Raw genomic sequence first — 26,502 nt, 5'->3', positions numbered from 1 at the left:
GCTGTCAAATTTGTCCGAGGGGCGTTTCGGTTTGTTTTTCCACGAGTGTTTTGTCTTACGAAACTCCGCCAAAAAGTTCAGAGGGATCGTTCTGAACTGCACGAGCTCCCTCGGTTTTAGCTTTCAAATGTATAATATTCGATAGTGCGTTTTATACGGGCTTTTTTCGAGCGTTGCTTGCGCTTCGTGGCACACTCGTGTGTATATACGAAAGGAGCAGTGCATCCGGTTGTGCAAACGCCGTGAGTTTGGGTTGTTTTTGCAAGTTAAACGCCGTTCCTTCTGCTTTCTCTGCATGCGCACGCACGGGCACGCTCGTCGCCCTTTCTGTCGTGCCAGCCGCCTATGACGTGATCGTAGCGATCGCCAAACGTCAGCTGCCTTCTGCGAGCGCTCCTTCTTGGTGGTGCCACCGTTCCCTCCTGTCTCAGGAGGACACGGCTGTAGTCAGTCGGTCTCTGTTTGCTTTAAAAATCGAATCTTAAGGATTTCCGTGAAGATAAGAGTGTGCAGTATCTGGCTTTAGAGGTGACTGTTTTACTTGGAAAGAGTTTTAAGTTGCTTATAGGATGAAATATAGTATGTGTTGGCCCTGAGTCATAGAATCATGGAATGGTTTGGGTTGGAAGGGACCTCAAAGATCACCCAGTTCCAACCCCCCTGCCACGGGCAGGGACACTCTCCTCTACTCCAGGTTGCCCAAAGCCTCATCCAACCTGTCCTTGAACACTTCCAGGGATGGGGCAGCCACAGCTTCTCTGGGCAACCTGGTCCAGTGCCCCACCACTCTCAGAGTGAAAAATTTCTTCCTTAGATGTAATCGAAATTACATTGATTTGCTTTTGTAAGTACGTAAAGCATTATTTGGATGAGTAATTTTGACGTTCTTTTATAGATAAGGTTCCTTATGTTTGAATTTGAAGATGCCGCTCTTTGGGAATATTATTGTGATTAAACGGAATGGGACTGATGGGATTAGCTTTCCACTCACTGCAAGTTCTTGCTTATTCGGAAGGTGAGAATTAGTTGAGTACTTGCATACATTGAAAGAATAATTATTAACAATACTTTTGCTGCAGGTTATATCTTTTAATACCTATGCGCAGAAATAAATGCTTATTTGTGGATCATGAGGAGGGAAGGTGATATTGGTCTGTAAGACTAAAAAACTGAACTTAATTTTTGTTACTGCTTTTTGCACTATCTTTACCACAACTACTTTTTTTTAAAAACTTTCTGGCCAAAAGAAATTTGAGGAAAGTTTTGAAAGTAATAACCAGTTGATAAGCAAACGGTGGTATTCCTTTATCCAGAGGCAGTTTCTAGATAATTGACTAGTGAAGAGAGTCACAGAATCATGGAATGGTTTGGGTTGGAAGGGACCTTCAAGATCATCCAGTTCCAACCCCTCTGCCACAGAAGTGAGGAACATAGCTTGTATTTGACAATCTTCATTACATCAGTGCTCTTAGCATTTTTATTTTAATGTTTTTTATTCTCCAAAGCCTCAGTAATGCAATACATCAGCCAGTATCTAAATTAATATTAAAAATTAGTAAGAGCTTGTACCTCCTCCTCCAGTCTTGAAACTCGCTTTGACTTACACAGTTGAGTGATGGTGAGTTTGAGCTTGATTCAGCTATTTTATATTAAAAGATAAAATTAGTATACCTGGATGGTACACATGAAGACTTGACTAGATGATCTTACTATAAATAGACTTCAAATAAAATGTTTTACTTCTCTTAAACTAGGTCTGTTCAGCTCTTTACTGAGTGATAGGTATCTTAAATAACTAATTATTCAGTCCTGAATCAGAGTCCATAGTGAAAGTCTACGGGAAGTGCTCCAGTGTCAGTAATACTGGTCTTTAGCTTCAGCAGAGCTGCCCAGATGGGTCATGCTTCATGGTACCAACATGAATTTCTGCCAGCTGCATCAGTGAGAGGTGTCAGATGCTTCTGTGAACAGTGCCTCTGGTGTCATAGCTGAGATGTTTGCTGCCTAAGACCTAGGGCATGGCAAAACTCTTGTTTTAAATTAGAGATTAATTTAAAAAAAGCAAAAGTCTGTACACTTAAACCAGCTTTTCACTTAGTAACAACTTTTAAAGAAGGCAGAAGTGCTTGTCCAGATAAGACCAAAGGTCAGTCTACTGAGCATTCTGTCTCTGAGAGTGATCAGTGGCAAATGCCAAAGAACGAGCTTAAGAGCACGTGCTGGTATTTTTAAAAAATATTCCACAAGTCTTCAGCAACTTGCAAGTCAAGGAAGAAGTCAACTCAAACGATCAGATACCTCTTGTAGACGTGTCTCTTTCAGCTTGTTGTGAACTGCTTTTTTCAGAATTTGGGTATTTCGCATATTTTCTTCTGGTATGGATTCTCTGATGTTGTAGAAGTGTGACCTCCTGTTATTTTTTTGCTACGGTTGAAAAACTGAAGTAGTTCATTTTCTTCATCTTAACTAAGTTTTAAGAAGTATTATACTGCTTTCCAATCATTAGCTGAAAAGTTGGGAAATCCCCTAGTTGTGTAGCAGTCAGATTTTTCTCTCTTGTGTGTGTCTTGAAACTCAAATTGTGTTTTCACCACAGGAGGACAGAATGTGATATTCGCATCCAGCTGCCTCAGGTCTCGAAAGAGCATTGTAAAATCGAAGTAAACGAAAACAAGGAGGTGAGATACATGTATTTTAATGACATCTGCACTGCATCGTTTTGTCTGATCAGGCTACTGAAATGTTGGCTTTGTTTTTAGGCAATCTTGACTAATTTAAGTACAGTAAATCCCACGCAGCTGAATGGTGACTGTTTTCAGCAACCTGTGCCACTGAAGCACGGCGATGTGTTAACTATTATTGATCGTTCCTTCAGGTGAGTGCCAGTGGCAAACTGATCCCTGATCCTAGAGTGCGTCCTGCTGGAAAACAGTGCAGGGAGCTTTGTGGGCACAGGATTTTACTGCTGGGTGAAGATACAGAAGATAGTTGTAGATAAAGGGAAAAAATTAAAATGTCCTTTTACCATCTTCAGAAATGGAAGTTAGTCTAGTTTATTTCATAATTCTTTACAAAGTCATAGACCTTCTTCAGAAGTATTAAAGATTTAAGCTCTGCTCTGGAGTTTCCAGCACAAGAAGGACGTGGAGCTGCTGGAGTGGGTCCAGAGGAGGCCATGGAGACGATCTGAGGGCTGGAGCATCTCTGCTATGGAGACAGGCTGAGAGAGTTGGGGCTGTTCAGCCTGGAGAAGAGAAGGCTCCCGGGAGACCTTGCAGTGCCTAAAGGGGCTACAGGAAAGCTGGAGAGGGACTGTTTACAAGGGCATGCAGTGATAGGACAAGGGGTGATGGCTTTAAACTGAAAGAGGGCAGATTTAGATAAGATCTAAGGAAGAAATTTTTCACTCAGAGGGTGGTGAGGCACTGGAACAGGTTGCCCAGAGAAGTTGTGGCTGCCCCATCCCTGGAAGTGTTCAAGGCCAGGTTGGATGGGGCTTTGGGCAACCTGGTGTAGTGGAGGGTGTTCCTGCCCATGGCAGAGGGGTTGAAACTGGATGATCTTTGAGGTCCCTTCCAACCCTAACTGTTCAGTGATTCTATGATTTTTTTTTTTTTAATCACATTTCATTTATGTTAAGCTGAAACAATAAAGATAGCATTGTCTAGAGAGATCATTCTGACTTTGTTTCAAGGGTAGTCAGTTTTAGGGGACATTTTAGAAATATTTTGATGTAGTTAAAGCCTTTGAAAGGGATGTGTGTATATTGTTGGGAATGGACAACGTTGCTATGTCATTTATCTTAGTAATGGGAGTTCAGTCATCAGGTATTTGACAAAAAATGATTGTCTTTTTAAATATTTCTTCCAGGTTTGAATATCCTCTGCAATCAACTCCGAGAAAGAAGCATTCTAGATCTCCGAAAAATGAGACACTGCAGGTAATTTTGTGGCCATAGGCTAGTTTGTTACGTGGACATTGGTATTAGTAGTGACATGATATTCTGTTTCCTTGTTCTGGTTTCTTCTTAGGAATAATTTTTCAGCCATAGACTACCTTTCTGCTTGAAAATACAAATAAACACTTTTAAAAAAAATTAATAATTTATTAATTTTTGACTTGTCAGTTTCTGGTAACAGATGCTTAATAATCTATGATGTTGCTAATACAGGTAAGCTATTAAAAATTAATCCTTCGTTTTTTCGAAGAGAGGATGGGATGCAGGAAATGCAGAGTACGGGCATTGGTTATCCCTGTGCTTTAAATGGGAAGTTTGCCCTAGAGAATGAACAATCTTTTTCTTTTCAAAAATAATCTGTTGTTCCATGGGCTGGTACACTAAAGCATTGTTGGAATTTATAAGTGTCAAACCAAGCCTATCTTTTAATAATTTATTTTCATTAGTTTCTTTTTTTGTTTTCCGCAAAGTTTTCTCCCTTTTAAGGGGGCAGTGTTAGTTTGTGAGTACTGTGGCTATTGAAAGATTATTTTAATAGTGTTATAGTTTTCTTATTTAAATAAAAATCTTCCACCGTGTCTGGTAAGAAGGTGAGATTCAAATGTGCTTGTATAGATTCTTATACTAAAGCTGCTTTTAGAGCCAGTAATTTTAATGATAGAACAGCACTTAAACTCTTGCTGTATAGGGTCTCAAATGACTATTGGTCAATGTTCTTAAATTCTGGAATGTTCTAGGATTTCATTCGAATACTTTTAAGCCTCTTGAGTAAACAATGCATATACTTTTACCAATCTAGCTTTTTTCAACGCACAGTTGAAAGCTAAACTGTAAACTAGTTGTTGCTCTGCTGTAATATTGTGCAAATTTACAGGTTCTTCATGTTCAGCAGGTGGCAGAAGTGGAATCGTTACACAAACGAACTTCAGGACCTAAAAGTCTTCATGCTTCAGGTTGGTACCTTTTTTAGGGGAGGTTTGTTTTCTTCTTCTGCCTTAACTGCATTTATTCTTGGCATAAGAGGAAAAACAAGGTTGAAAAGAGCAAAAGAAATGTATTTGAAGACTTTTGAACCTGAGCACAGTACACCTAGCTGTGGTATCACACTTAGGTGCTGTGATTTACCAAGGGCAAGTCCTGCTGGGAGAAATTGGTTTGATTGCATCCTGACAAACAGGCAGGAACAGTTAACCTGGAACTGGCAAAATCCATGTATGTTGCTTTAAGCTTTGTGCAAATTCAGTTTATGAAGGTTATAGCTAAGGAAAGTTCGGTGCACCAGCTTTGCCAATGCAAGCAAATGCTGATTGAAACGGAGATATGAAACAGTTATCTATTACATTTTACTTTCCAACATCATCAAACAAGTACAACATGGCAAATTCACCTTTGTTATTAAGATTTAATTGCAGTTCTCTGCTGAGCTAGAATCCAGCTGGATTCCATTTGAGTAAATATTGCATTGTCTCATGTGTTCTTTCCCAATAAGAAAGTGGACAGGTATAATCTCAACGTTAAGGGAACAGCTTGTCAGCTTAGTGAAAACAATGCTGATGTACTTGTCTGCAGTTGCATAACAGCTTTCATAGAAAGATATAGTTTCCTGTTCTTTCCCATGTTTCTCTTGCCCCCCTCCCTACTCTTTTTCCCCTTTCCCAGAAGATAATTGACAGGCTTTTCCTTGTGTCATAGAATCACAGAATGATTTGAGTTGGAAGGGACCTCAAAGATCATCTAGTTCCACCCCTCCTGCCATGGGCAGGGACACCCTCCACTACACCAGGTTGCCCAAAGCCTCATCCAACCTGGCCTTGAACACTTCCAGGGATGGGGCATCTACAACTTCGCTGGGCAACCTAGTCCAGTGCCTCACCACCCTCTGAGGGAAGAATTTCTTCCTTATATCTAATCTAAATCTCCCCTCTTTCAATTAAAAGCCATCACCCCTTGTCCTATCACTACACGCCCTTGTAAAAAGTCCCTCTCAGCTTTCCCTTAGGCCCCCTTTAGGTGCTGGAAAGCTGCAATAAGATCACCCCGGAGCCTCCTCTTCTCCAGGCTGAACAGCCCCAACTCTCTCAGCCTGTCTCCGTAGCAGAGATGCTCCAGCCCTCAGATCATCTTCGTGGCCTCCTTTGGACTCGCTCCAGCAGCTCCATGTCCTTCTTGTGCTGGGGACTCCAGAGCTGAATGTATGTTACAGTCTCTAATTTCATTTTTCCATGGATTATTTTCCATCACAACTGAGGAAAACTGACATGTATCAGCACTTGTTTCAGCAGATGTTCATGCTGACAGCATCAACGTAGTATTGAGAAATAGACCGTATAGATGGACACGAGGTCGCAGCTTCTTGTGGCTTAAAAAGGCACCTCTTATCAGATGCACTCTGCTAGCTTGCATATACCCTTTGCCTTTAGACACTGGAACAGGTTGCCCAGAGAAGCTGTGGCTGCCTCATCCCTGGAAGTGTTCAAGGCCAGGTTGGATGAGGCTTTGGGCAACCTGGTGTAGTGGAGGGTGTCCCTGCCCATGGCAGGGGGGTTGGAACTGGATGGTCTGTGAGGTCCCTTCCAACCCAAACCGTTCTGTGATTCTGATTCTGTGGAAGAAGTGAAGTGTGCTACCTCAAGCTTCCTTGGATGCAAATTATGGATTTCAGTGGAATGGCAGCACACATGGAGTCACTTGATGTGTCTCATCTGGCAGGTGGCAGCTCTGCTTTGTTGTCTGGCTCTACCCTAAAGGAGCGTTGCCACAGTTCAAGCAATATGGGACCCGTGTAAATGCAGGGCAAAAACCAGATTGAGTTGTGGTAAACCAATGTAAACCATTGTTTAATTCTATAGAATTAATTAATCATAATATCATTAATTTAATTCTATATATATATACACTCTATATCACATAGAATATTAGTATATTATATTCTATATCTAAAGATGTAGGATTCCAAAGATTGATTCCTCATTGATTCCAAAGAAAAACAAAAGTGTGAAATACTAGATGCCTTACCTAAATATAGGATAAATTCTGGATTCCAACTTCAAATTCATGTTAAACATTTAGATACTCATGGTTCTACTATGAGAGAAGTTGTTATTGTTAACAGAGCTTGATTTACGGTATTGTGTCCTGGACCCTGATTGACCTTCTTGGAAGAGGAAAGGAAGGAATTTTTAGTCTGTGTTTATGGAACTCATATTTGTAATTCTGCAATTTTTAAGTAACTCTACATCTGTGTTACTTTTTGTTTTGCTTTGCTTACTTTGCAGATAATGCTGAGTGTGAAGAAAAAAATGCCAATGAAAATAAACAAAGTACAGAGAAAAATATTTCTAAAGCCTTACCCTTCAAACTACAAACACCCAAATCTTCACACAGAATACATCAATCTAGTAAAAGGCTAAGTGAAATGTCTCCCTTTAGTAAACTCTATGAACAACTGAAACATGAGATTAAAGTGAAAAAACTTCTGCAAGAGGGAAATGTGTCGCAAAGAGCTGCAACAGAAGATGGTAATAATGTTCTGCTAGAACCAAGAGCTCAAATTTCACCATCAAGTTGTGTTTCTGACCTGGGAAGCCCGACTAAAGAAAAAGAAATAGACAGAAGTGAAAATATTCAAGAAAATAAAATAAAAATACAGCAAGAAGGAATCAGTTCAGAATTGAACCGGATCTCAGCTGGAGGAAGTGCTACCAAGAAGAGTTTTACCAGAAGTCCTCGAAGTTCTGTTTCAAAGGAGGCATCAGGAGATATTGGTAAAAGAAGTCATCTGCAGAATCATAAGGAGCTAGGTTCAGCAGGCAGATCTAAAGGTGCTGAAGTTACAACCAAACCTAGTAAGGAGAATGATGGAAATGCAGCATTTTCCCTGAAGCCATGCTCTATAGAAAGCTTGGATCGTGGAGATAACACGAAAACACACAGCTCTGCAATAGCAGCAGATAAAGCAGCGCAAGCAACTGACAGGAGAAATGTTTCTGACGTGAATAAATATGTCCTGTCTACACCAACGTCCAGAAGGAAGAGTCTTCAGTCTCGTTTCGTATCGCCTGAGAGAGAAACTGGTGGAATGAATCCTATAAATACTGATACTCCAACAACTCGACGATGTGTGTTGTGGAAACGTAGGTCTCTTCCAGAAATTTCGGCTGAGGCTCCAAGGGAAGATCCAGTGTGCAGGAATGACAGCCTCGAACAGCTGCCTTTGGCAGAAAATAAATGCTTAAAACAAAGACGAAACAGTAAACAGCGTACAGCAGGAAAACCTGGAAAAGAAGACTGTGCTGAAGGAAATTGGTGGTGAGGCAAACTTTAACTCAGAAGAGGGACATTCTGAGACTCCCGCCTCTCTCTCTAATTCCAAGACTCCCAGAAGAAATAACAGGAAAAGTAAGGAATTATCAAAGGAAAGTAACTCTTCAGAAGCACGAGCTTCAGCAGAGTTAACAGTCAGAGCTGGCATCCCCTACTGGTCCGGAATCGGGCTCTGGAAAGAAGAGGGGAAGGCCACGGACCTCTAGACTGCTGACTGAGGAAGTGTTGGAGACAAACACCGGTCGAGAACATGGTGGTAAGACTGCAGACAGAGAAGAGAGTGGAACTCCAGAAGAGCTGACCGTGCAGGGGTGTCATCAGAAACCAGATTTGGAAAATGCCGCTGTTCCAAGACCTCGTAGGTTGTCCTTACAGAGAAGGTCGTCTGGAAGTGCTGCTGCACTGAAAGGCAACGAGGCTGTTGCTGAAACAAGTATTTCTGGCCTGTTGGCTGGAGAAGAATCAGGTAAATATGCTTAGTCCCTGACCTTGTGTTTGTATTTGAGAAATTCTCATAGTGTTTTTAAGAGAATTTTTCCTCAAAATGTGGAACTCATTGCTGGCATACTCTAAAATATTTATCATGTGGTTATATTTCGCCATAAAAATACACAACAAAATGTATAAACGTTTATTCAATTGAATGTTTCTCTTTAAGGTAAGTTACCTTCTGATACGTTTCCAACTTTAAAATGCACCAGTAAGCACTGTTTTCTGTGCTGATTAAAATGTTGACTTGGATTCTTGGATATCTAGAAATATTTTCAATTGTTATTTTTAGGCAAGGCAGAAAGGCTATCTCAGAAGAGGAAAAGTGGTGATTCGTTACTCCAGCCTTCAGGAAAAAGAAAGAGAGTGTCTTTTGGTGGTCATCTAAGCCCAGAACTTTTTGATAAGAGTTTGCCCCCCAACTCGCCCATTAAGAGAGGTGCAATTCCTGCCAGGCTGAGCTTACCCTTCGGAAACTCGCCACGTGCAGTTCTGAAAAAGGCTCAGGGACTGAAGCATTTTACAGCCCAGGTGAGTGTTCAGACTGATCACGTTACTAAGACAATTGATGTGAACAGAATTTATAAATTCTAAAGCTTCTAACAATCAATTAAAAATTAATAGTAAACTATTAGATGTGTGTTGAGAAGTGGAAACTTTAATTACACAGTCAAACAGTATTTCAAATCAGCAAATATTCATCAGTGTTTTGTTAACTCCTCCATTGTAGGAAAGGGCTCAGCTTACCCTTTATCTCTCCCTGTCTCCATACAGGAGGTGGAAAAGCTTTTGCTTATTCTCAGGCTTATGCAGGAGTATATTTCTGTAGGTTTATTGCTTAGCAACAGTGTCCAGTTTAGTATAAATAACGGGGAAAAAAACCCTACAAGGTCCAGTTTAGCATAAATAATGGAAAACAGAACCGCTGTTTGCTGGCAGACTGTGCAAGCTGCTGCTGCGTAGTTTGGCCAGAAGTTTGAAAACGTTTGCTCTTGGTTTTAGCTACTTAAAACATGACTAGTGTACTTGATGTGAACAAAACTTTTGCATGAAGTAGAATAATTGTTTCAGTTAAGTTATTCCATTGAATTTGCCTGTGTCTTTTTAAGATTTTTCAAAATTTAAAACTTGTTACAAGTTCATTTTCAGAAAATGACATTTAAGGTTTTTTTCCAAATGATCTGATGATATTATATTCTATTTCCTTGATTATATTTTGTTCTATTTACTGGTCAGAGATGTTGGTGAACGTTTGTAGTTCAGCTACATGCAGTAACATTTTATCTTTTTTTTTTTTTCTAACAGGAGCTTCCTAAACGTTTGCAGAGAGAAAAAAGGTCACCAAAAACTTTGCCAAGCCAGAAGTCCCCAGCTGCCTTGTCCCCGAGCTCTGGGAAGGCAGCACCTCAGTTGACTTTAGGCTCTCCAGCACCTTACAGAAAAGGGCGTTTCTCTGTTTCTCAAGTCACGACGCCGTCACCAATTGCAGAAGAGAAAGATGCTGTTACGGAAGACACGAATACAAAGGAGAAAAACGGTGCTCAAGTGAAAACACCAAAATCTTCTGACGTTAACCAAAACGAAACCTTTGTAACGGCGACCCCTGACAAGTTAACAAGAAGTGCACAACTTGCTCTGAAGGTCGCTCCCATGAAGAGGAGGAGTGAGGCTGTGGCAGTTTTCAATGCAAAAAGAAGAAGTGGTGCCTCCAGTGCCAATTTGCTAGGTTTGTTTCAGCAGTTAATTTTTAATATTGATTTTGTTGCTTTAAAATACACGAACGAAACTGAAGTAGGCTGCTTATTTCGTTATGTAGAAGCCACCAAATAATTGGTGTCTTCTGCCTTCTAGTTTTCAGACTAGTTGGAAATAACTGGGAATTGCAAAGTGTTGCATTCTCTTGTATTCATAAAGCAAGTTACTGAAGCGTGTATGAAACTGTATTTAGAACACAAATCTGAGTGCTCAGAAGCTGAAAATGGTAGAATTAAGGTTCACTTTGCAAGGTTAGTTGCAATAGTGGTCCTTCAAGTTCAGGTAGTATTGAACTAAATTAAATTGCATCAGTTACATCCATTTTGGTTTGAAAATATGCACTTCATAGCAATTTTGCTTCAGCTTGTTTTCTTTGTGGCTTTTTTTTATACACTATTCGCAACCTTTGTCCATGGACCTGGCTCCACTCAACTGTTGACAGTGATGTATAACAGATAAAATTAAAAAATAGGATGATACTGGGTGTTAACTTGAATATTTTGAAGTTGAACGTTTGAATGTTGAACGCTGGTTTGAAGTAGTTTTGACAGCATTGGAGGTGTTAAGATAGGGGAGCTCTGGTTCTTGACATTTTTATCTTTGAAGAAACTTACAGATAAGGTGTTTTTGTCATCTGTTTTTGTAAATTAAATCGATTCGACTCCGTTAAAGTCAAGTTGAAAACTTTCCATCAACAGCACCGTTCACCCAGGAATGTTTCTTACTCTTTACTAACTGAATTTTTTGTAGTGTCATTTCAAAATTCTGAACAACATACTACATACAATGTCCCAATTCCAGTCTCATCATTATTTTTACGCCGTGATGAAATAAAATCACAGGCCTTCGCAATACTTCCTGGTTAGTACTTCACTAAAGGACTAATACCACTTTCAGCTGTAGGTGGGTTTGTGATTTTTTTCCAGTGGCTTTGGTTGTTCATTTTAATAGCGGCAGAGTCCTTCACAAATATTAGTGACGTACCATTTTTCACCACCTTTCTGTAATGTGTAAGTGGTTTTTAATCTTAGTGTATCAGTTTCTTCTGTAATATGGAAAGAACACCACAGTTCTCAAAAAATTTTAGATATCTACTCTGTATCCAAAATAGAACTTTCTCTTTCTGTTGTTTTTTAGATAACTTCTGGCGTGCTTGGTCTTTTTTTGTGTGTCCTGCACACCCTAGCAATGATGGCTTTTGAAAGTTTTTTATTTACAGACTTTCCACAACTTGCACAGCAGTTCTGACAACAAACTAATAATATCCTTTTCTTCAGGAACAGCATTCCCCTTTTTATCTGTAATTAAAAAAAAAAAAAAATTGTTTCTTTTACATGATTCCTGTCTTTTCATAGCCTATTTCTGAAGTAAACGAGGCTGATGTCCTGGCACCTTACAGCTTTGGTTATTACACAGCTGTAACTAATTCCGATTCCTCTGCTGTGTACAGAATGATGCTGTGATAAAGGGAACCTTGCTTTGGGAATTTTTAGAGTATGTTACGAGGAGAAGGTGGTATAAGAAGAAATTATGAAAAGTCTGTGTAGATCTAAATGCTGTAGGCAGTATAAATAAATAATTTCCTGGCTACAAAATTCCTTGGGAAGGTGGCGAAAGAAAAGCTGGATATGTTTCACTTAGAAGCCATTTCTCTGATGTTAAATCTCATGTCCCACCAGGGAGAAGTTCAGGTATAATAAAGAACAGGACTGAAAGGCTCATGGCAAGTTTCTGTTTGGAAAAATTGCTTCCTTACAAAAAGAGTGAGGGTGGAATTGGGTCAGCATTCAGTTCTAGGATCTATCATCTCTTTGACACTATATGAAGCTTGTTGTTGTTTTGTTGTGGAAAGCCATACCAGGTGCTTGGACACTTGTTAAACTTCAGCTGAAGTTGGGTCTTCTGACTGAAAGCGTTTCACAGAGCACATCAGTAGAGGTGTCAGATTATTCAATAACCGCTTTCCTGTGCATGACTGCAGCAAATTCATTGGAATCACAAGAGAAATAATTGTTAACTTCCATTTATACAGCTGAGAATTAAAGTGGTGATTTCTCTTTTTCTTTCTAGTTGCAAAATCCTGGGCAGAAGTGGTAAAATTAGGTGTTGCCAGACCACAGTCGAAGACTGTTAAAAAAAGTGTCCAAAAAGGAAGATCCCGAAAGAAGACAACCCAATCACCAAAGGTAGGATTTTTCTTTTTTCCATGTTTCTTTTGTTTTTTGCATAACCACAAAACAGCTTGTAGGTATTTTGATACAGAATCTGGACGTTTATGATGTTTTAGGATGATGCTAAATGGGTATTGATGTCTTTGTGACCGAGTATGAGAAATGTAGATTTTATATAAAAAGGAATATTTGTTTACTAACTTTTTTTTTCCTTCTTTCCCCTCTGAAGACCGCAGAGAGAAAATTCAATGACCATTTTAGTACAGGTCATGCAGAGTCACCTGCTACTATAGTTGTAGGTAGAGCTTATTGTACCACAGTCAGAACAGCTGGAAAAGTCCCTAAAGTGGTAAAAAATCCAGTCGCGAAGCTCAACATGAACATGGACGAAAGCTTCACAGGTAAGTCTTTAAAGGCTTTGCTGTGCCAACTGTGTAGTTCTTTTGTCAAAGCACATGCTTATTTCTCTGAATATAACTTATAGGAATGGCTGAAATGTTTCAAACTCCAGAAAATAAGAGTGGAAAAACATTGCCCTTGGCCACTGTTCAGAAGACTGATTTTACTCCGACATGTACTCCAATGGAAATATCTGAATTGCACACTCCTGAAGAGTCGGGTATGTTTGTTATTTGGAAAAAAAAAAGGAAATGTTTAGGTTTATTTGGGGGTGGTGGTGTGTCTGCTACTTGATGTAGTGGGTAGTCTCAGCCTAGGCAGACTTGATGTATTGAGATGAAGCATCTGGCAACCAATAAATTAAACCATTGATTTCTATCATGTATTAAGACATTTTTGTAGTTCCAGTTAATTGTTGAGTAGGTGTTATTTTCTTATTCATTCTCGTTGGTATGAAACTTGAAAACGTTGTAGTATTATTTTAGGCAAATCTTGGGCTGAAGCATGGTGCTTTCTTAATAATTGTCTCTGGATATATCTAAATCCAGTGACAAAAATTCGTGGTAGGGAGAGGTTATTCTGTAATCTCACAGAAAAGTCTATTAATTTTTTTTTTTCAAAGTGTCAGGTTGGTTTATTTCAGATATTGTGGACGATAGGCTTAGGTATAACAAACCTCGTTATGACTTCAGAAGGTAGTGCAGTGAAAAGTGTTTTCTTTGAAAAGAAGAACTAGTAGAGGGATCTTCATCCACTTGAAGGTGTTATTTATCCTGTTGTTTCGTGCTTTCCCTAAAGCAGTGGGCAAGCCCTGAATCTTAGATCCTATACACATCGATCCTTTTGTCTGTCACAAATGCTTTAGTTTCATCATTTAGGAAACATGGATTGAAAAAAACTAGTTTATTTTTTAATCCTGCTGGACCAGGGATTTGGAAGGACTTGAACATCTTATGATTAGAACTTGACAGGAGAGGAGCTACAAAGGCAAGTTATTGCTAGATCTTATGAGCCTTGATGAAAAACTGACACACAGCAGAGATGCAAACTTTATTTCTAGTTTGAAGATGAGGGTTGTGCTTTTCAAATGAACAGAGAGATAGTTTTAAGACTGAGATTATAGTTGTAGTTACGGATCAGGGACTCCTAGAGTTATCCTGTTCCTCCAACCTGCAGAACTCTTACTCGTTGATGGCCCTCAGGTAGAGACTCCTTAACTGCAACTCTCTGATCATCCAACCATTTCTTTATTCAACCAGCTGGTTCACCTAGCCTGTGATGTTCTTGTTTGGACGCCAAAATATTGTGGGAGAGAGTGTTGAAAACCTTGTTCAAGTCGCATTAAATAATAGCCACTGCTCTCTTTTCATCCACAAATCTGTTCTTTTTATCATAAAAGGTGATTGGATTGGTCAGATAGGATTTTCCTCTGATAAATCCATGTTGACTGTTGCTAATCACCCTGTTCTTCCTGTGCTCAGAAGTGTGTTTTAAGAGGACCTGCTCCACTATTTTTCCAGGGACCAAAGTGAAGTTAACCTTTCAATATTCAAGGCTTGGTTTTGAGTATATAATTCTGGAAAAAGCATTTCTGGCATTATGAATTCGGTCTAAATTGTGTTTCTGGAAGAAAATAAACTTCCTCTAAAATCTTCAGGGAATCGTTCTGACCAGAGTTTTTTCCATAACCTTTCCTTTGTTTCAGTTTTTTTTTAATAGTGGGAAAAACGATGCCTGCTTCTATTGAGCAACAACATGGTTATGGTTGTTCTAATGCTCATGCTTACTGTGCTAGGAAATAGTGAAGGAAAATAAATAGCTAGCACAAAACAGCCAGAGAAATTCACTTCACTTTTTCCCAAACTTTCCTCGTGATTATCCTTTTCTGCTATGCATAATGATCAGGATGCAAAACAATGCAAAAACCCCAAAAATCAGTGCCTCTGCACTGTGAGTATTTGTGAGAAGTGGCTTTCCAAGTACAAGCCACATGCAAACACTTGGTGTAGCTGGCCAGTGGTATGGCAAGACGTCTCTCCATTATTTTTTAGTGATGTTGGGAGAGGTCACAGTTGACTGGAAGCTGGCAAATATCCTGATTTTCAAGATGAGTAAGAAGGAAGACCCTGTGTCACTTTTTAACCTGGCTGGCAATTAAATGCCACGCAGCCGCTCGGTCACCCTCTGCCACCCCCAGGGAAATGGGGAAGAGAATTGAAGGGGAAAAGGGAAGGAGACTCATGGATTGAGATAAGAACAATTTAATATACAACATAATAATAATAGTATATGATAATATATAAAATGACAATAATATATACAAACCAGTGATGCACAGTGACAACCTGGTGAGCAACGCCTGTCCCATCCCAACACTGCAATCCCAGATGAGCAAGAGGCCCAAAAAGAGCGAGAGAGAACTCTGAGAGTCTGAGAAGAGACCTAGAGAGCCCCCCAAACTTCCCAGTAAACTCTCATCCATATACTGGGCATGACTTTGCGTTATATAGAATACTCCTTTGGCCAATTTGGCCCTCAATCTGAAGTCTAAGTTCAAATCATAAACTAGGAGTTGTGGCCCCTTTGTCCCGGCCGTGCTCCCCCCCAGCCCGTTGTGCTCCTGCACCCTGGCAAAACATGGGAAGCTGAAAGGTCCTTGATGTCTCAGCACCAGCTGTAAACATGAGTGCGCTGTCATCATTCTCATGACAAATCCCATATTAAATCCAAATCACAGAGCACTTCTAGCTGCTAAAAAGAAAAACTGTCCCAACCAAAACCAGGACACCTCTGTAACGTGAGACTTCTCAGTCTCACTTCAGTGCCTGGTAAAATTATGGAGAAGATTATTCTGGGAGTTACTGAAAAACACTTGAGATACAACATGGTTATTGGTCATAGCCAGCATGGGTTCACGAGGGAAAGACCCTGCTTAACTAACTTAATTTCCTTTTGTGACCAGGTCACCCATCTAGTTGACCAGGAGAAGCCAGTGGATATGGTGGTTTTGTACTTTACTAAAGCTTTTGATACTGTCTCTCCCAGTATCCTTCTGGATAAAACATCCAGCACGCAGCTAGATGAGACCATAATATGATGGATGAGCAACTGGCCAATAGGTTGGGCTCAAAGAGTTACAGTAAATGGGGTTACATCAGACTGGTGACCAGTCACCGGTGGGGTCCCCTAGGACTCAGTTTTAGGACTAGTGTTCTTTAGTGTTTTCATAAACGTTCTGAATGCAGGAATTGAATGTGCATTAAGTTTGCTGATAATACTAAACTAGTAGGAGCTATGGACTCCTTTGAGGGTAGAAAGCCCTTAGAGAGTTGTTGATAGATGAGAGGGCTGAGCATTCATCAAACATATGAAATTAATTGAGAGCAAGTGCCGGATTCTCCACCTGGGATGGGATAATCTTGGTTATGCGTAGAAACTGGGGAACGAGAAGCTGGAGAGCAAACCCCTGGAAAGAGATCTGGGGGTTTGGATTGATGGCAAGTTGAATATGAGTCAGCAGTGTACTCTGGAAGCCAAGACGGCCAGCCATGTCCTGGGGTGCATCAAGTCGAGGGAGATGATGGCTTCACTCTGCACTGCGCTTGCATGGCCCTACCTTGAGTATGGTATGCAGTTTTGAGTGCATCAACATGAGAAAAACTTCAAATTATTAGAGTATGTCCAAAGGAGGGTGAACAAGATGGTGAAAGGCCTCAAGGGCTAGACTGAGGAGGAGCAGCTGAGGTCACTTGGTTTGTTCAGCTTGTAGAAGAGAAGGCTGAGGGGTGATCTCATTGCAGTCTTACAGCTTCCTCAAGAGGGGCTGTGGAGGCGAAGGTGCTGATCTCTCTGTCTGACCAGCACTAGGACATGAGAAAATGAAGTGAAGCTGCATCATGGGATGTTCAGATTGGACATAAGGAAAAAGTTCTTTGCTGAGAGGGTGGTTGGTCACTGAAACAGGCTCCCCAGGAAAGTGGTTATGGCACCAAGCCTGTCAGAGTTCAAGGAGTGTCTGGATGGTGCTTTTAGTCATGTGGTATAGTTTTGAGTAGTCCTCTGAGGAACAGGGAGTGGACTCGATGATTCTTATGGGTTCGTTCCAACTTGAGATATTCTATGATTCTGTGGTATAAGTTTTACCAAAATCTCTTGTCCCTTTTTTCTTCCTTGGTGTTGGAAATGTCAAATATATACTTTAATGGGAAAATTTCTGATCTATGTCTGATATTGCTTTGAAACGCAAAGGAAATTGCAATTAAAGAACTTACACCACCAGACAGAGGCAACAGAAAACATTAATTTTTATATCAGATTAAATAAGAAAAAATAATTAAGTTCTTTTATAGTCAGTTTTTTAAATGTGTGCTGTGCTAAGAAGCTAATTATCAAATCAATTGTCGATGCATGTCTTTGGATTTTGATTGGTAGAAGGCTCTGCCTGTTTGAATCCATTTTACTTAGTTATACAATAATTAGAATGCTTGGGTTTTCTGCTTAATTATTTTTCCAAATGATGTAAATCTGTTGTTTATTTCAGGAGAGATGATGGTGTCACCGTTAAATAGTTCAGATGGTTCAGAACAGAAACAAGATAGTCCAGGCATTTGTCACTCTTTGAGAGAGAAGGAGTTTCTAAAGTCTATGTTTGTTGCAACATCCACAAAATCTCCTAAAAAAAGAAAAGCTACGCGGGAAGAAAATATTAGTGTGGATAATTTGTCAGTAATTCAAGAAAAACAAGCATATCGGGTGGAATTAGGAAGCACAAGGAGGACTCCAAAGAAGAAGTTGCTGCCAGTTGAGGTCTTGTCAGGCATCAAGCAACTTTTAAGGACCCCAAAGCAAAGGTCAGAACCGATAGAGGCTTTGTCAGGCATCAAGCAGCTCATGAAGACCCCAAAGCAGAAGTCAGAGCCTGTGGAGGCTTTGTCAGGCATCAAGCAGCTCATGAAGACCCCGAAGCAGGAGTTGAAACCTATTGGAGACGAAATTCCCTTTGAAAGTTTGCTGGAGACTCCAGTACAAAAAAGGGAAGCAGTAAAAGATGTGGCAGGTGTTACTTCAATCAAGAGAAGGCCAAAGTGGAAACATCAACCAGTAGAAGACATGGTTGGGGTGAGCCGTATTTTCAAGACACCAAAGGACAAAGCTGAACCCATTGAAGACATGTTTGGTATCAGCAGACTAATGAAGACTCCAAGAGAAAAATATCAACCAGTTGATGATTTTGTGGGTCTGCAGAGGTGCATGGCAGAGCCCAAGCAGAAGGGTTCCGATCTTGAAGTGGACTATGTTGGAGTTAAAGAATTGTTTGATGTGCCAGAGCCCAAGCAGAAGGGTTCTGATCTTGAAGTGGACTATGTTGGAGTTAAAGAATTGTTTGATGTGCCAGAGCCCAAGCAGAAGGGTTCTGATCTTGAAGTGGACTATGTTGGAGTTAAAGAATTGTTTGATGTGCCAGAGCCCAAGCAGAAGGGTTCTGATCTTGAAGTGGACTATGTTGGAGTTAAAGAATTGTTTGATGTGCCAGAGCCCAAGCAGAAGGGTTCCGATCTTGAAGTGGACTATGTTGGAGTTAAAGAATTGTTTGATGTGCCAGAGGAAATTGAGGTAAAATACTCTCTTTAGCTTTTGGAAGAAATGTGTTTAGACTTTGAAGCCCGTCTTGGGCCTCCTGCTGTGACATCTTGTACGTAACGCGCAGTTCTTCAAACATGTCGTGCTTGTGACCTCTGGAGGAAGAGATCCTTCCAGAAAAACACCTCATGTTGGTTTGAAAACTGTAAAAATGGCAGTCTTTTTTCCTCGATAGCTTTATCCAAGTGAATGCCTCCCTGCTGGAGACATAGTTTATTACAAATTTGAATCTGAGCACTTTTTTTTTTTCCCTAGTCACTTGTTCCTGTTGTATTTACAGCACCCTTTAAATGGATTATAAGCTATAATCAAATTCTTTTTTGTTTCTAATCAAACCCTTCCTTGTCAAGGCATGTGTGGGTGGTTATTTTTTGGTTTGGACAGCTGCCTCATACCCTGTAGGTTACATTCGAAGCTCTTTTTCTTTGCACATCCAAAAGTTTTGAGAATTTGACAAAACGTGTTGCCATGTGATCAGTTGATTGCTCCCTGTGCTCCTCTTTCATCCATTGCTTCCCGAATGGATTCCTGTTTTACAGAGATTGCGTTGTCACTCTGTGTTTGCCTGGGTCAGGATGTATTTTTCTTTGAAGGAGCCTTATCCAAGTAGTTACTGAAGGTTGCTCCGGGTTACCAGTCTGAACCAGCTGAAGTTCACAGCTTCATCGCTCTTGTCCTTTGTGAATTTTATTAGCATTGATTTTTTTCTTCATTCCCAGATTCGTAGGTAAATTGTTGAGTATCATTGGACTTTGTGCTCATCAGTGTAGAACTGCAATAAAACACTACAAAATACTCAAATGATTTAGCTTCAATACCCCAAATTCCTTTTGAGCACTCATTTAGACACTTTTCAGCCAAGTTAATTAATACTTTTTTAACTCTATGCAGTGTTGTTATCTTTAACCTTAAAAAGTGCTACACTAGCTCAGATGGCAAGTATTAAGCTTGATATATTTGTGTGCTTATATATGGATGCAGTTACAGAGCTAAATTGATTTCATTTTTAGAGAAAGTGTTTGACAAGACTCTTTTCACCTATTACTATACATTAATTTTATTTCTTGTCCTATCAGACAAGCATGTATTGATTATTGTTTATTCCCTTAGGTCAGACCAGTAAGTGTTATGGATTCTAAGCAAGAAGACACTGCACCTCCTTGTACTGATTCCTGTCTTAAATATGGTAAGTACAAATACTTGTGCTTTAACTAGAGGAATATAAAAGGTACTGTCTGTTGTTAAGAAGTTTTAACATATTTTACAAATTCAAAAATACACAGTGCATAGCTCCTGGAATTTGTGCAGTCATCCCTAAAGAACACCAGGTGCTGGAATTCTATTGATGTAGAAGTAACAGTGTAGTAGTTTGTTGGTCTGGTAATGTTGGCATCTCCAAACATCCCAGTGTAAAAAACCTGATGTTAAGGTCTCCACTTAAAATGATCTTTTTTTTTGCAAAGACTTTCAAGAACATAGCTTAAACCAAAGAATGCTCCCTACCAAATAAACCAAACATCTTTGGTCAGAAGCCTGGCCTTTAATCTAGGAGTTAGTTAAAATCATTATTTATTTGCCTGTTGTTAACTTAAGAATATTAAGTATAATTTATTTGACCAAGATGACACTGTTAGGAAAATTGAAGCTCACAGATACTTTGATAAGATGTAGTAATGCATGACTTTTTTTTGTGCTCTTTTCTATGTAAAAACTTTGAATGGGGGAAAAAAAAAACCCTATTTTAGAAGACAAAGGAAATATTTCACAAGGTGGAGAAGATTCTCAACAGAAGGAATCAACTAGTGAGGACCAGTCTACCGAGAGACCAACAAGGGGCAGATCACGGAAGACAGTACATCCTGCTTCAGCAAAGCAATGTGAAGAAGGTTTGAATTTAAAAGGATTGCAAGGTCTGGAAAAAAAGAGCACCCAAGAGGATATGGTAGAGATCAGTAATTCAACTTCAGTAGCTAAAAACAAAGGAAGAGGAAGGAGAACAAACCGTTGCATACGAGAAGAAACCATTTCAAAGAGCCCTGATCAGGAACAAGTTGAAACTGTTTTATTTGTGGAACCACATAGAGCTACTCAAAGACCAGGAAGAGGTAACAGGAAAGAACTGAAGGACTTAAAGGATCCAAGTGAGAATCTTGAGTCTTGTGGCAAAGATTCTTCAGTACTACGAAAAGAACCTGCAAATATGGAACAGGCTGTGCGGGCATGTGGCATCAGTGACATGTTAGAAACTGAAGATGCTCCAACCATGAAGACAGTAAGCGTACCTAGTAGCATTCGAAATGAAAACCGTCAACTGCAAACACATTTGAAAAAAATGGAAAACAAATCTAATAAAGGTGGTGTAGAAGGCAGTGAAGAAATGCTTCTGTCACCTGGAAAGAGGTCTAGAGGAGCAGAAAAAGCAGAAGACACAGAACCACTGATTCCACCTAAAAGAGGAAGAAGAGCTAGAAATAACAGAGTTAAACAAGCTTCTTCAAAGGGCCTTCATGGGACAACAAGGAAGCTTCGCAAAGACCCATCAGCAAGGATGGTGCAGAGAGATGAACAGGCTTTTGACAAAGACAGTAAGACTGCCACAGCAGAAGAATCTGAAAACGGAACTCAACTTGAAATGAAGGTAACAGAGAAAAGAGTTAAGTTTTTAAGAAGTGCTAGAAAGCACTCACCTGAAGGAACAGCAGATATTTGCGGGATGACACTTGAAAACATACAAAATATTCGGAAAACCGAGGAAACTTCAGCTGAAACTGGTACTGAAACACAATCACTCATCCAAAATGAGATTAAAGTATCTCAGGGAGATGAAACAGAAAATGCTCAGGAAAATACAACAGAGGCATCTCAAAGAATAAAGGCAGAGTCACCTTCTGGAGAGACAACTAAAATGCCAGTTACTGCTCTGAACTTGGAGGCAAACAGAGGTGCAGTACGAGCAACAAGCAGAACTAGAAACAGGAGAGGCAAAAATGACTCTTTGGAGAAAAAGACTGATGGATTTGCTGATGATGTCAACAACCTAGAACTAATTACTCCCAAATTTAAGTCAGAATTGGAAATGGATGAGTCTTCTCTCAAAGAACCTTTGAGCTCTGTTTGTGTCAAGAACACATCCCGAGTCACCAGGGACCAGCACAACCCAGCTGGCACATCAATGCTTACTGCAGACTGGGATAGTCTTGCTCTTAGCCGTCAAAAGCGGGTGAGAAATGAACAGGGAATACTTAAACCGAAGCAAACTGGAATCCTGCGAGAGAATCACGAACAAAACAATGGAACTGCAGCTAGAAGAGGTAGAGGTAGAAAAATTAATTTTGAACTTGAAGAAGCCAGTTCCAAAGCAGCTGGAGGAACAAGGAGTTTACCTGGGCATGACAGAGGAATGACTTACAAAGATGGTCAACATGACACTTCAGAAAATCCTCCTTTCCAGGTTAGGAGGAGCAGAAGAAAGCAAGTTGATTCCAATCCACAAATAGCTTGTTCTACCTTTATGGAAAAACAAACATTATTTGCAGATCACAGTAAAGATGAGGCTTTTAGAAAAGAGCAAAATTCAGCTTTGGGAGCTACTCCCTCTTCAGCAGAAGACAATCCAGTGAGACAAGGGAAAAGACAAGAGGTTGCTGCAGCATCCCAAACATCTAGATCTCATTCTACCAGAAAAAGACATGAGTTGCTAGAAAGTGCTGATAAAAAGACGACTGTGAGAGAAGATCAAAATCCAGCTTTGGGAAATAAAACTTTGGAGGCAAAAGCAAATGCGTCAGCAAGGGACAAAAGGAAAAAGACTGGTGTAGCAGCAGAGGCAAAAAGTTCATCTTCTCTCCGGAGAAAGCGTGGCGTGTCAGAAAGTGATGATAAAGAGGAGAGTACTAATGAAGAAAACATGCCTTTGGAAACTGTGTCCTGTGCAAAAGAGGAGCCGTTAGCAAGGGGCAGAAGGAAAGAGGCTGCTTTGGCATCACGCTCTACTAATTACATTTCTCTTAGAGGAAAACGTCGTTTGCCAGCAGATGATGGTAGAGAAGCAGCTCCTAAAGAAGATCAAAATGTTCCACTAAAAACTTTAGATTCATCTGTAAAAGAAAAACAGCTGAGAAAGGGCAGAAGGAAAGAAATTGCCCTTTTGTTAGAAGCCACAAGTTCAATTCAGGGCAAACAGGGGTTATCAAAAGAGAGTGGTAGAAAGAATAATTATGGGAAAGCAAAAAAGCTGATTTTGGAAAATTCTAATTCCCAAGAAAAAAGGGACCTTTCAACAGGGAACCTGAGTCAATCAATCACTTCACTGGCTGTTAGTTCCACCTCACTTCAAGGTTTGCCACAAGATGGTAAGAATGAAACTCCTGAAGAACAAGAGAGTATGGTTTTGGACATAGCTCCATCTGCAAAACAAAATCCATCAAGAACGGGCAGAAAGAAAAGAATTTCTTCCAAATCAGAAGAAACTAGTTCCACTTTACTCAGGAAAAAACCTGGTTTGCCCAAAGATAGAGGTCAAAAGAGGATTCTTGCAGAAGGTGAAGATACATCTCTAGAAAGTAATTCATCACAACAAAAAACAAGACAATTGAGGAATAAAAGGAAGAAGGTAGAATTCACATCAGAGGCAGCTACTTCTAATTCTCTCCATAAAAACATTTACTTGCCTGGAAATGACAGCACTTCGGGAACTCACGTGTGTTCTGACAAAAATAATCACTCTCGAAAAGAAGGGGTTAACCCTGTACAACAGGCAGCGTCCACTTCTTGCAGAAGAAAATGTCAGTTGCCAGCAGATGACTTAGCATCCAAAAAAATGAAATCAGGTGAGGCAAGAAATTACTTTCTGTTTTCGAAGGCTAGCTAAGTTATGTGTAGAGATAAAAATAACGTGTACAAAGTGCTAGTAAAACTGTGGGCTGCCATGCTCTAATGTGGACAGACAACAGGTCTTCAACACAGGAAGAAGACTTGAGTAAGTAGGATCTATGTTGTATAAACAAGATGTTTTTGCTAAGCAGAAGGGACGGGTTTTATGGGGTATGACATGTAGCAGGTCGAGGGAGGGGATTCTGCCCCTCTGCTCTGCTCTCCTGAGACCCCACCTGGAATACTGCGTTCAGTTCTGGAGTCCTCAACACAAGAAGGACATGGAGCTGTTGGAGCGGGTCCAGAGGAGGCCAAGGAGATGATCCAAGGGCTGGAGCACCTCTGCTATGGAGACAGGCTGAGAGAGTTGGGGCTATTGAGCCTGGAGAAGAGAAGGCTCCAGGGTGATCTTATAGCAGCCTTCCAGTACTTAAAGGGGCCTACAGGAAAGCTGGAGAGGGGCTTTTTCCAAGGGTATGTAGTGATAGGACACAGGGTGATGGCTTTAAACTGAAAGAGGGGAGATTTAGATAAGATCTAAGGAAGAAATTTTCACTCAGAGGGTGGTGAGGCACTGGCACAGGTTGCCCAGAGAAGTTGTGGCTGCCCCATCCCTGGCAGTATTCAAGGCCAGGCTGGATGAGGCTTTGGGCAACCTGGTGTAGTGAAGGGTGTCCCTGCCCATGGAGGGGGTTGGAACTGGATGATCTTTGAGGTCCCTTCCAACCCAAACCATTCTATGATTCTATTCTTCCTGCGTTGGGGTCCTGCGTTGGGGTATTCAAATATCTTTGTGCTCTTCTATAATACATTCTCTTTTGATGAATAACAATAAATTATAGTTTGGAGCAAATACAACAACTAACTTACACGCAGAAGGAGGGTGGTAATGACAGAACACGATAGTCACGAGCTTGTAGTACTTATTGTTCGTGTTGTTTTCTCTTAAATACCATCCAAGCTCCTGCCTTTATAAATCTAGGTTTTGGAGGACCTTTGCTAGTCATCAGTTGCTTTTTAAAGTTGGTGCTAGAAGGACTTGAAGCTGTATCTGAGCTAATAAGACAGCAGAAGTTCCGTGCTTCTCCCATTTCCTCCTTTCCTCTTTTGCTTTCCCCAAGCCAATAAAACTCTTGCTGCAGACATCTGAAATAATCCCTGAGATTTTCAGCTTGATATGATGAGACTTAATACCTGCCATGGTGCAGTTAGAAATTCTCAAATAAATGCGTGCAAATGGAAATATCAATGAATCTGTAGAGCTACGTATTGAGGAATATTGTGCCAAATTGTGTTAAAAAAGGTCTCGTGATTTGATCATTCCCTTCATTGCATTTATCATCTTCATTTCCCTTTCCTATTGCATGTGCTTATCCTCATAGAGCGTGCATGTCTCTCTTGCCATGGATCTGCTTGGATTTATTGAGTTTTCCCTGGTTTCCCTTTACACACTTGCTGATTCCTGCTTCCTCATGCATCTATGTGCCAAATGATTGATCTCTTCCGATATGTTTTACTCCCTGCCTGGATTTTCTCTTCCGGGGAGGTCATCTTTACCCACGTGGACTTTAGTGACGGTTTCTATGTCTGCTGCTCGAGTTGGTGCTTATCTCTTGGACCAGCTTGGCTTTTCTGTGCTAGGTGATTACATAGGTGTCTAGTCTTTACAGTTAAAAGCCTGACTCTCCAGCTTTATCTGGACCATAAGCCAGTTACTATATATTCCTTTTTGCAGGATTTTTCTTCGGTGTTGGGTATGTTTTAGTTTTACATATCAGTAGAAAGAGTTTTAGCTAAACTGGTAGCTAATTGGTTTTGGTGCTCTCATTAATGTTAACCTACTTTCTGAAATAGCTGTAAGTCCTTGGGGATCTATCTTAAAGGATCTTGGATGTGCAGAAGTATGGGGTTTGTAACTGGTTTGTCGAATTCATAGATGTAATCCTTGGAATGTAGTCATCAGGGACGTTTCCTTTAAAAACAATGTGACTGAGGATTGAATTGTTTATGTTTGATTTATGACGCAAATTTACAGTTAATTTTTCTGTGCACAAATAGAGAATGATGAAAATAGATCGCTACGAAAAGGAAAAAGAAACAAAACTGAAGAACTTGTCAAAGAGGATGTAAGGGCTGCTCGGAGTGCTGGAGGGACGACCAGGAAGACAAGATCAAGCACGAGGACAAGAAAATAGTCTTAACAGTCACAGAACCAATTTTTTAAAATCAATTTAGTAATTGAAGTTGTAGGTTTTTAATGTGAATCGATTTGCACTCAGATTTTAAGCTCAGATTTTGTAAAGCAATTGCTGAATGATAATATTCTCAAAATATATTTCTGAACTTTTTGCAGCTGCAGAGACTACATCTGTTTGAATAGATTTGTCTATGTGTAGTGGTTCCTAAACCCCTCAGGGTGCTTATGCAAAACTTGCAAAATCTTTTTGCAGCAATATTTATCCCCCTTTATCTGTTGATTAATGCAGCAGCCAGGAAGTTTTTACTGTCAGTGTCATTGTAAACTATTTTCTGCTTAAATTTTCATGTGCTTAAGCCTTATTTTACAGTACAGTTCTGTAAATATTCATTAAAAAGCTATAGATGTATTAGCACAACTTATGCCGAGATTTGGATTTTTTTTAAAAAAAACAAGTTCATTGTATTGGAAAATGCAGATTTGTAAGTCATTAAATTTCTAAACAATTTGGGACTGATGTGTGTTTTGTTCTTAAGAATAGTTAAGAGTGTGTAATTGCTGCTGTCCTCTTACAAAGGTGTTTCAAAGGTTCATCCTTCCTCGCCACATGGTGTGGTTTTGCAAGCAATGCCATGGGTTTTCTGTAAAATCACGGCCACACTGGGCGGTTCCGTGTGTGAGTTGTGGTGTTGCTCCTT

The 26,502-nt window shown here is 40.1% G+C and overlaps 1 protein-coding gene across 1 annotated transcript; it reads left to right on the top strand.

Annotated features, from left to right (window-relative positions):
• Positions 1–910: 910 nt before the first annotated feature.
• MKI67 (marker of proliferation Ki-67) lies at positions 911–26,137 on the top strand. The gene is given in 17 exon segments (XM_086616845.1): positions 911–1,015; positions 2,597–2,678; positions 2,760–2,875; positions 3,871–3,940; positions 4,833–4,911; positions 7,234–8,246; positions 8,248–8,421; positions 8,423–8,747; positions 9,063–9,301; positions 10,097–10,496; positions 12,596–12,711; positions 12,926–13,097; positions 13,181–13,315; positions 17,636–18,450; positions 19,846–19,921; positions 20,481–23,564; positions 25,666–26,137. Coding segments are annotated over 17 exon segments (7,125 nt in total). The 5' UTR covers positions 911–923; the 3' UTR covers positions 25,803–26,137.
• Positions 26,138–26,502: the final 365 nt, after the last annotated feature.

The sequence above is a fragment of the Tauraco erythrolophus genome, chromosome 9, assembly GCF_009769465.1.
Source record: "Tauraco erythrolophus isolate bTauEry1 chromosome 9, bTauEry1.pri, whole genome shotgun sequence".
Taxonomy (NCBI): domain Eukaryota; kingdom Metazoa; phylum Chordata; class Aves; order Musophagiformes; family Musophagidae; genus Tauraco; species Tauraco erythrolophus.
Note: the sequence above shows the minus strand (reverse complement) of the source record. Positions and strands in the feature narration are given on the sequence as shown.